This window comes from Salmo salar, chromosome ssa06 (assembly GCF_905237065.1).
Source record: "Salmo salar chromosome ssa06, Ssal_v3.1, whole genome shotgun sequence".
NCBI lineage: Eukaryota > Metazoa > Chordata > Actinopteri > Salmoniformes > Salmonidae > Salmo > Salmo salar.
In genome coordinates, this window is record NC_059447.1 from 54,116,823 (window position 1) to 54,128,372 (window position 11,550).

Genomic DNA, 11,550 nt, shown 5'->3' on the forward strand with positions numbered 1-11,550 from the left:
GAGGATGAAATGACATGTCTTTACCACGCACTTTGAAGATGTTAGAATAACTGTCCACATTGACTTTCCCTCAGCCATCAAGACGAGTAACAAAAAGCTGCATTGCTAGCCTACGCACAGGTGGAGCGTGAGCTTCAAGTTTGGGGAAACACATTTTCACCATAAACCTTTATAGTAAAGCATTCCATGTATCATCGCATTTGCAGATTTATGTAAAATAGCCTACTATTTGGATTATGATGAGTAGATTGGATAATCATAATTTAAGCCAATAATATAACTCAATCACTGTTCACAAAAAAAGATTGTTCTTATGCATGGCTGAGCGTGTACAGCGTAGAAGCCTGGGATATAGGCTATATCAGATACGTTTCTTATTTCTTCGCATAGGAAAAAAAAAATGTCATGCAACTCTACTCCGTTATAGGACTGGGGACATGATCAGACTTTTTTTTTTTAATACGACAAATTACAGGGCGGCCTACTCTGTTGACAATGACAAACAGATCAATGAAAACGACCTTGACCATGTAACAGGCCTAAGAGAAGGGGAGACACCAATAGAATATGACGTCCATCTAAACTGGAGGAAAAACAAAACTGAAGTGGCACAACAATGCTAAAGAATGAATATGCACAACACGCACTCACCGGGGATATGGCCGATGCGCTCCGCTGGTGACAATAAGATATACCTACTGTTGTTCGTTCCATTAAGTTGATCATTTTGATAACTAAAAGACAGATGAGTCTTTTCATTGTCTTCTCTTTACAGCAATAGCCATTTGCTTTGCAAACTGTTTTCCCACGATTGCATTTTTTGATATTGTGATATGCCTGGCTGGGCCTCTACTTATCACTGACAGTCGTAACTCAACAATCATCTATTTAGTATTTGCAGTGCAACAGGGCATGCTGCATTTCCTTCCAACTGTAGGCAATGCCATTTAAAACAACCCACTCTTCTCCCCCCCCTCGTCTAGGGGAAGCTTTTATTTATTTCTGTATAGACAAGAGAAGCCTAAATTAGGCTATATCATTTTGGCAATTTAATTCAATTTACTTGCCCTAGCCTTATGGACGCGTCGCCTATGAGCCTATGTCAATCTAATATCCCCATAGAATAGGTACACTTTTTTCTGCTAATGGTCAGCTTGTTGAGAAAGAAACAGCAGACTAAGTTGTTGGATGATAGATCCCAAATTCATATAACCTAGGCTACATCATTCTTTTTTTTAAAGCAATAAATCCGATGCAACAGATAAGAACGTTTAGCTTAAATATGTTGATAAACTTGCAATGCACACAGTGCAGTTGGCTATCGGACAATAAAAGAAAGTTGATAACCAATAGAACATGAGAGAGATAGGCTACTGGTTTCAATGGCATATGGAAGGAAGTCCTTACAAAATAATTTCCTCCACGGCTATGGTCAGATTTTGCCTAGGCTACATTGAAGCAAAGTAAAACATTATATGTAGTAAAATGTTCAGGTTTCAAACAATTAAGTAGCTATAGGTTTTCAAAATGCATACAGCCTCCAGCTCATTGCAAAGTGGTGTGTGATGCACTGATGAAACCTGCCTTACGTTGCCTATGCATTTGAATTGTGAAGGGGAAACGCACTTAAATTAGCCAGTAAAGAAATAAAAATAGTACTTTTTTAACAGTGGCCCCCAAAAAATATTTAACACACGATTGCATTTAGAATTTTGCATGGCTTATAAAAGCGCTGTCTGACAGATTTTCCCTCCAAGGCTCTGTATCTGAGATACATAACGAATATATACACACACACACGGCAATTTAATTACCCAAAATATGCAAATTACCCATATACACCGATCAGCATGACCGATCAAATTTAATTCGTTCAACTGGTTTTCCCATCAATTAATAGGCTAAAAAGCATTATTTCGCAATGGAGTCATTTCCTTTTCCCGGACAATTGGCCCGGTGTTAATTGTATTTAATCGGCTTAAAAAATACCGGCTAACAGAAACCCTGTCCTCTATATACCCAAGTTCTGACAGCTCTGAGCAAACTGGGGCACGTTCAAAACTCAATCATCCAAAAGGCAATTGTGAAATATAATCCCACAACGTGCAGTACATAACAATTTGGCTCTATGGAATAGGCCCTAAGAATCAGAGCATCTTCATTTCTAGGACCATATAGCGATGTGAACTCCGTATTGAGATAGGTAGGCTACAGCATGTGGCCTGTGTGGTCCAACAGTTAATGTCATGTACAGCCTAGGCTACCAGAGTTCAAATACAACCCACTGCCCCTCGGACTCACTCGGTCTCCTAATTTTCCTATCTCAATAAAATAAATCTAACCCACACAAAACAGAATTTAAAAAGAGATAGTTAGACGATCCTCTTTGATAGAAGGCCCATCTGTGGTTTCTCATTCCGCTAAACCACTTGCAGTTTAATGCCTTTCAAAGTAAAGCACACAGACAATGAATCAACGTTGTGCCCCAAAATAACAGACCAAGGTTGCAACCGTAGTGTCAAAGGCTTGGTCAGGGATGGAGTCGTTTGGTGTCAAGCAATGGCTCCATTGTAAAAGTCTCTCCCATTTAAGGTGTCAAGGGTCGGATGTAGCCTAATTAGAGTATGTGCTGTGTGAGCAAGGGGGCTCATTTTAAACACAGCACCGGTTGTTCAACTCAAACTTGAATGTGACATCGGTATGGGTAGCAGAATACAGGTTTCGAAATTGCAGGTCTCTCTTTCTTAGGACGCACAGAAATGGCTGATTTGCGCACAGAATTCGAAAGTCTCCAAATACCTCAACCTTGGTTTACAGTAAAAACTATGAACCCTGATACATTTAAAATAGCCCGATTAATTATCTTGACTAGATAAGCTCTCTCGCGCCAATTGTCATTAAAGATGACAATGCATAAATCGCTCCACAATTTCATGGTTGCTAAAATTCAAAGAGTTCGCCCAATTTGACAGTACGTGACAAAACATGCAAATGTAGTGTGGAGAATCATTGTAACATTAAATCGTTGTGAAATATATTTTCCATAAGCCAAAATGTTGTATTTTCAGCTGGTTTACAAAACAAAAAAGTTAAAAAAACACAAAAATGAAACTTAAGAATGGGACGCATAGAAATAGCGCACATTGAACAGATCTACAGCTTCGTACACTTACTTTCAATGATGACAGATCTACAACTCTATTTCTATGTGGATTTGGTCAGGTTGCCCAAAAAGTTTCATATTGCAGCTTTAACTAAAATGGGTCACTTCTGGAAGAAAATAGATACTTACTATGGCGATGCGGTGCCTTTTTACCGAGTGTGAGCCCTTCATCCTAGCATTGGCGATCTGAATGGCATCAGAACAGAGTGCTCGTCCGGTTTTGTGCTGGTGGCAGGTTATTGATCCAAATTGCGCTCAGTGATGCTCAGACAAGTGTGAACACATTGTGGGCACCTGTCGCTCAATTCAAAGGGGGTGGGCAGACAGAGCCCAAACTACTTTTACGTTTTTTTCAAATTGCCGGCGTCTTGAAGCTAAAATTGGGACTATGTATACGCTGCCAATGACCATATGACCAGTGTAGGTTCCGTCCCTCTCTTCGCCCCAACCTGGGCTCGAACCAGGGACCCTTGCACACATCAACAACTGACACCCACGAAGCATCGTTACCCATCGCGCCACAAAAGCCGCAGCCCAAAGGGAACAACCACTTCAGGTCTCCGAGCGAGTGACGTCACTGATTGAAACGCTAACTAACTAGCCATTTCACATCGGTTACACATACAAAAAAAAGTCACAGCGAATAAAAGGAAAACTATGAATTTGAGGTAAGTGCATAACCTCCACTATTATAGTGTATGGTCTATTTTAGTGTATATTATCATCGGTTAATTTCCAACGCCATATATATATATATATATTCATGAGTTCTGGTGACCGCTCCATCATTGAAAGCATTGAAACAGAGTGCGTGGGTTGGCGGCCTAGATACTGCATATTACCTGTAATGCTCCCTCGTATATATAAAAATGCAATTGTGGTGGGGCAAGGTCCAATCTTTACATTACAAAGATGCCTGCTCTGTTATTGGTTTGCACGGTATTATGAGGAGTGCCTTCAGAAAGTATTCACACCCCTTGACTTATTCCACATTTGGTTGTTACACATCTTGAATTCAACATGGATTACATTGATTTCTCACCCATCTACATGCAATACCCACCCCATAACGACAAAGTGAAAACACGTTTAGAATTTTTTGCGGGCAGGCTGTTTCCTCCGACACATTGGTGCGGCTGGCTTCCGGGTTAAGTGGGCGGGTGTTAAGTAGCGTGGTTTGGAGGACGCATGACTCGACCTTCGCCTCTTCTGAATCTGTTCGGGAATTCCAGCGATGAGACAATATCGAAATTGGTTAGAAAAAGGTGGTAAAATACAAAAAATATATATATATTCCACTTTGACATTATGGGGTATTGTGTGTAGGCCAATGACAAAACAAAATCTCAATTGTATACATTTTCAATTCAGGCTGAAAAACAAAATGTGGAAAAAGTCAAGGGGTGTGAAAACTTTCTGAAGGCACTATACCTCATAATACCATGCCAACCAATAACAGCAGAGGCATCTTTGTAATATAACATTTGGACCTTGCCCCACCACAATAGAATGCATCTATACGAGGCAGCATTATAGGTAATATGTATCTAGGCCGCCAACCCACGCTCTCTGTTTCAATGCCTTCAATGATGGAGCTGTCAGTGCCTGTCATCCGAGCACATGAATATATGGTGTTGAAAATGAACAGATGAAACTGAACACAATCACCGGTTGAATCTCTAAACATTACAAATTGCAAGAAATTGGGCAGAAAATAGCCCAAAGGCTCTACATTTGTTGGTGTGTTAAATACAGACACAAATATAACACATACACTAGGGATGCACGATATCGGTAAGCATATCGGAATCAAACGATATTAGCTAAAAATGCCAACATTGGCCCGATGTCTAGTTTAATGCTGATGTGCAAAACCAATGTCAAAGCTGATGTGTATACCTATATAAAACGTAGGTAGATGTGTTGCTACACAGCATTCCTAACCTAGCCCACAATGTCTGCTGTGTGGATCGAGCAGTCAACAAGTCGAGCAGTCATTTGAAAGTGTAAGAAAATTTCAGCGAGACAACTCAAAGGCGAAATCCATTCATGCCAAGATAATGGTATTCATTGCCCTTGACAAGCAACAGTTCTTTGTCGTGGGTGACATTGGCTTTCGCCGACTGGTTGAGCACCGGTACACATTACCAAGTAGGCTTGATTTTTCAGATATTGCCCTACCGGAGTTACACAGTATTGTTGAGACTCACACCCATGAGCTACTTGCTATTAGCTTCACGACTGACATCTGGACCAGCGATGTCAGCCCCATGAGCATGCCAAGTCTGACAGCACAGTGGGTCGACAAGGATTTCGTACTGAGGAAAGCCGTATTGCATGCTCATTAATGTGCTGGTTCTCATACTGCAGTTGCCATTTGAGAACATGTTTGAAACATGAACACTCCTAGCTCCATTCAAACAACTGACTGGAGAAATAAGCTCAACTGCGTCTGCAGCAGACGTGATACCCTGTCATGGCATTGAAATGCCTGGCCACATCTGCAGTCCTCATGCCTCCTTGCAGCATGCCTAAGGCATGTTCACCCAGATGAGCAGGGTCCCTGGGCAACTTTCTTTTGGTGTTTTTCAATCAGTAGAAAGGCCTCTTTAGTGTCCTAAGTTTTCATAACTGTGAATTGCCTAATGTCTGTAACCTGTTAGTGTCTTAATGACCGTTCCACAGGTGCATGTTCATTCATTGTTTATGGTTCATTGAACAAGCATGGGAAACCATGTTTAAACCCTTTACAATGAAGATCTGTAGTCATTTGGATTTTTACTAATTATCTTAGAAAGACAGGGTCCTGAAAAAGGGACATTTCTTTTTTTGCTGAGTTTATATACACACAATACACAGTGCATTGAGAAATTATTCAGACCCCTTCCCTTTATCCACTTTATTAAGTTACAGCCTTATTCTAAAATGTATTAAATAAAAAAATCCTCAAAGCTACACACAATTTTAGCAAATTTATTAAAAAAATACAAAACTGAAATACCTTATTTACATACGTTTTCAGACTGTTTGCTATGAGACTCGAAATTGAGCTCAGGTGAATCCTGTTTCCATTGATCCTCCTTGACATGTTTCTACAACTTGATTGGAGTCCACCTGTGGTAAATTTAACTGACTGGACATGATTTGGAAAGGCATACACCGGTCTATAAGATCCCACAGTTGACAGTTCACGTCAGTGCAAAAACCAAGCCATGAGGTCTAAGGAATTGTCCGTAGAGCGCCGAGACAGGGTTGTGTCGAGACACAGATCTGGAGAAAGGTACCAAAACATGTTTGCAGCATTGAAGGTCCCCAAGAACACATTGGCCTCCATGGAACCACCTCTTCCAAGAGCTGGCTGCCCGGCCAAACTGAGCAATTGGTGGAGAAGGGCCTTGGTCAGGGAGGTGACCAAGAACCCGATGGTCACTGATAGAGCTCCAGAATTCCTCTGTGAAGATGGGAGAAACTTCCAGAAGGACAACTATCTCTGCAGCACTCCACAATCAGGCCTTTATGGTAGTGGCCAGATGGAAGCCATGCCTCAGTAAAAGGAACATGACAGCCTGCTTGGAGTTTGCCTAAAGGAACCTAAAGGACTCTCAGACCATGAGAAACAAGAATCTCTGGTCTGATGAAACCAAGACTGAACTCTTTGGCCTGAATATGTCACGTCTGGAGGAAACCTGGCACCATCCCTACATTGAAGCATGGTGGTGGCAGCATCATGCTGTAGAAATATTTTTCAGCGGCACGGACTGGGAGACTAGTCAGGTTCGACGGAAAGATGAGCGGAACAAAGTACAGAGATTCCCTTCATGAAGACCTGCTCCAGAGCGCTCAGGACCTCAGACTGGGTCAAAGGTTCACTTTCCAACAGGACGATGACCCTAAGTACACAGCCAAGACAACCAGGAGTGGCTTCGGGACAAAGTCTCTGAATGTCCTTGAGTGGCCCAGCCAGAGCCCGGACTTGAACCCGATCAAACATCTCTGGAGAGACCTGAAAATGGCTGTGCAGCGACACTCCCCATCCAACCTGACAGAGCTTGAGAGGATCTGCAGAGAAGAAATGGGAGAAACTCCCCAAATACAGGTGTGCCAAGCTTGAAGCATCATACCATAGAAGATTCAAAGCTGTAAAGGTGATTCAAAGTACTGAGTGAAGGGTCTGAATACTTGCACATGTGTTATGTGTGTTATCAGTTTATTTGTAATAAATCTGCAAAAAAATTCTAAACCTGTTTTTGCTATATGGGGTATTGTGTTTTTTTAATGTAAGTTTATTTAACTAGGTAAGTCAGTTAAGAACAAATTCTTATTTTGCAATGACGTCCTGGCCAAATCCTTACCCGGACGACGCTGGGCCAATTGTGCGCCGCCCTATGAGACTCCCAATCATTGTGATACAGCCCGGGATCGAACCAGGTTTTGTAGTGACGCCTCTAGCACTGAGATTCAGGGTGTAGATTGATTGGGGGGGGGGGACTGTTTACTCCATTTTAGAATAAGGCTGTAACGTAACAAAATGTGGAAAAAGTCAAGGGGTCTGAATACTTTCCCAAAGGCACTGTATGTATTTCTCTGTATGCACACATACATACGCTACGCAACCTGTGCATCTTGCATAAACTGCGTGCCAAGTATTCTTACTTACAGAGCTTTCTGTCCTGAATAAATACCAGTCTGGAAAATGTGTCACAGTCCGAAATCAATTCTGTAGCAATAGGCCTAATGTGAATCTAAAGTTTGGGCAACATATAGTCTACGCGTTCTGCGTCACAGTCTGACATTCTGATAAAAAGCTTAGTTATGCACTATTGTGGATGGTTACTTTGCATCACTGTTGGGTACAAGGCCATTTTAAACCAATAGCCTACCATAATTCTTAAAAGTTGACCAACACCAATTTGAGACCTGAAAATGGTAAAGAACTGAACGTTATTCAACTGAACAAATACTTACATTTTCAGTGTCACGCTCATTAACAGTAGGTAGTGGCGTTCTGGTTGACATTTTAATAATTTCTTGATCCCCGAAATGGTTCAGCGTCTGCTTTTTGCTTTTGCTTTGCCTTAGTCTAACGACAGTAAAACAGGTCTGGAACGGATATTTAAGATCATGGATTCGTTCACCCACATTAACGCAACGCCACAGCCAAGTTCCAGCAAAACATACGCCGGAAGATGTCTATAACACCGATTCATTAAATACATTATCGAACCGCATTACTGTACAGAACGCACCGTACACCGGTGGGACTGATTGTGACAAAGACAATTCCCCCCCCAAAAGTTGTCCAAAAACAAACCATAACCCCGAGCTCCAAAATGTAACAATCCGTTTTTCGTGAACGAATCTATTGTAAAGCTCAATAAACGGTATTCCAATAGTTCACAGGTCCTCAAACAAATTGACAGAACGTTCAGACAAGGAATAGGGGAGGGAAGAGTTCACGTAAAACCGGTCTTAGAATTTGCAGCCAATTTTGGCGGCTTGGGTTCCTGTTGATTTTCGGCTTCCGATACGCACTGCCCCGCTTTCCGCTGGGGCTGGTACCCCGAAAGACTCAAATTCGGTTAAAGTCCTCCCTCTCATCCCAAAAGTAAGGGTGGTTTGCTTGATTGGTAGATCCAAGATGGCCGCCAACTAACTGGAGAGTGCCAAGCCAAACCCAATGTGTTGAGAGGAAGTGAGGAAAGAGACGGCTTTAAAGCTTATTGGCGCTGCGGCTGAGGTCAGCGCGTTTGTTGTTGCTAGGGTGATTACTGGAGAAAAATATCTACCTGCTGCACAAGACATGAAATACCTTGCCTACTGTACCTAACGGCATATATGCTGCCCCCTCCATCCCATGAATGCATTGTCAGTGAATCAACTGAAAGCACAGATTGACTTGGCTGTTTTTTTATTTTGTGTGCTGCTCCATCTCTCATGATTCTGAACACCCAAATCTATCCATCTATATTGTAACCACCATCATTCAGTCTCACATGCTTCATCACACACACACACACACACACACACACACATGTTTAGTTTAATGCTTGCTGGAAACAAAAAAGGAAGTTAAAATACTTTCATTGCCACACTTAATTCTGAAATGGATTTGAAAGAAAATAAACTAACAATGAGGACTAACAATCGGGTTGTGTGTGTGTGTGTGTGTGTGTGTGTGTGTGTGTGTGTGTGTGTGTGTGTGATGAAGCATGTGAGACTGAATGACTGTGGTTACAATATAGATGGAACTCTCAGATTATTATTGCATTAGGGGAACCCTGGCACTCAAAATAGTGCGTACACACAGCGTCCTGTCTTGTGTTTCTCACATGCGAGGGAGGATGAGCCGCACCTCTAGCAATGCACTTCCTGTGTGGCCCACACGCACCGTCAAAGGGTCTATTCACATAGAGAGAGAGAATGGAGAGTGACAGAGAGAGAAATGGGGAGAGCGAGAAATACGGGGAGAGTAAGAGCAAACAAGAAAGACAGGAAAATATTTTCTTTCTCTCTCTTCATGTGAGAATAACAGCTGTCTTCTCCTTTCACAATGAGATGGACTCTGGGGCAACAACGTGCAGTTTTTCCCTGGCTGTCGCAGGGAGAGTACGCAACCAGCAGAGAGGAGCCTGGGAGCTCACTCACGTCACACTGACCTCACCTCAATAGCAAAAAAGTGTCTTTGCACGAGTCCATGGTGATCACACAGACCCGTACACACACTCACGTACACACACACCTTACTCTTTAAACATCCAAAAAAACACTTCCCACAGTTTCAGGAACATCTGACAGCAAAACACACTCATCACGTTGCATCATAGTGACTCAATCAATCACACTGACTCTGGTCCTGCAGCTCATGGAACTAGAACGTTCAGGGTTACGTTGTATAATATAAAAAACTCCTAAGATTAGTCCGATCCAAGTTATACTGAACAAAAATATAAAACGCAACATGAAACAATTTCAATGATTTTACTGAGTTACAGTTCATAGAAGGAACTCAGTCAAGTGAAATAAATTCATTAGGCCGTAATCTATGAATTTCACATGACTGGGCAGGGGTGCAGCCATTGGTGGACCTGGGAGGGCAGGCCCACCCACTGGGGAGCCAGGCCCAGCCAATCAGAATGAGTTTTCCCCACAAAAGTGCTTTATTACAGACATACTTCTCAGCACCCGCCGTCCCTCCCCTCAGACAATCCCACAGGTGAAGAAGCTGGATGTGGAGGTCCTGAGCTGGCTTGGTTACATGTGGTCTGCAGTTGTGAGTCCGGTTGAACGTACTGCCAAATTCCCTAACGTTGAAGGCAGCTTATGGTAGAGAAATTAACATTAAATTATCTGGCAACAGCTCTGTTGAAAATTCCTGTAGTCTGCATGCCAAATTCACATTCCCTCAAAACTTGAGACATCTGTGGCATTGTGCCAAATCTGCACATTTTAAAGTGGCTTTTTATAGTCCCCAGCACAAGGTGCAACTGAGTAGTGATCATGCTGTTTAATCAGCTTCTTGATATGCAACACCTGTCAGGTGGATGGATTATTTTGGCAAAGGAGAAATGTTCACTAATAGGGATGTAAACAAATTTGTTCACAAAATTTGAGAGAAATAAGCTTTTTGTGCATATGGAACACTTCTGGGATTTTTTCTTTTAGCTCATGAAACATGGGACCAACACTTTACCTGTTGCGTTTATATTTTTGTTCAGTGTAAATTTTATTCCAAATCAAATCAAACTTTATTGGTCACACACACATTTTTAGCAGATGTTATTGCGTATGTGGCGAAATATGTGTTCCTAGCTCCAACAGTGGAGTAGTATCGGACAATAATTCAAAACAATACACACAAATCTAAAAGTAAAAAAAATTGAATTAAGAAATATATAAATATTAGGACAAGCAATGTCGGAGTGGCATTGACTAAAATACAGTAGAATAGAATACATATGAGATGAGTAAAGCAGTATGCAAACATTATTAAAGTGACTAATGTTCCATTATTAAAGTGGCCAGTGATTCCATGTATATGTATAGAGGGCAGCAGCCTCTAAGATGTTGGGTTAAGTAACCGGATGGTAGCCGGCAAGTGATGGCTATTTAACAGTCGTCTGGCCTTGAGATGACTGTTTTTCGGTCTCTCTGTCCCAGCTTTGATGCACCTGTACTGCCCTCGCCTTCTGGATGATAGCGGGGTGAACAGGCCGTGGCTCGGGTGGTTGATGTCCTTGACGATCTTTTTGGCCTTCTTGTGACATCAGGTGCTGTAGGTCTCTTGGAGGGCAGGTAATTTGCCCCCGGTGATGCGTTGGGCAGACCGCACCCCCCTCTGGAGAGCTCTGAGGTGGTGGGCAGTGCAGTTGCCATACCAGGCGGTGATA

General features: G+C 42.2%; 1 protein-coding gene across 7 annotated transcripts in view; it reads right to left on the bottom strand.

Moving 5' to 3' along the window:
* Positions 1–8,835, bottom strand: part of LOC106607643 (MAP/microtubule affinity-regulating kinase 3) — a 218,468-nt gene extending 209,633 nt beyond the window's left edge. For 3 of the 7 annotated variants that reach the window (XR_006770269.1, XM_014204794.2, XM_014204796.2), the window contains exon 1: positions 8,129–8,834. Coding sequence is in view for 6 of the 7 variants with exons in the window: in XM_014204794.2 (XP_014060269.1) it covers positions 8,129–8,179 (51 nt within the window). In the remaining variant the exon portion in view is untranslated. Of the gene's footprint in view, positions 1–3,292; positions 3,667–8,128 lie in introns of those variants that run through there. The other 4 variants (XM_014204792.2, XM_014204795.2, XM_014204797.2 and 1 more) reach the window with 3 other exon arrangements.
* Positions 8,836–11,550: the final 2,715 nt, after the last annotated feature.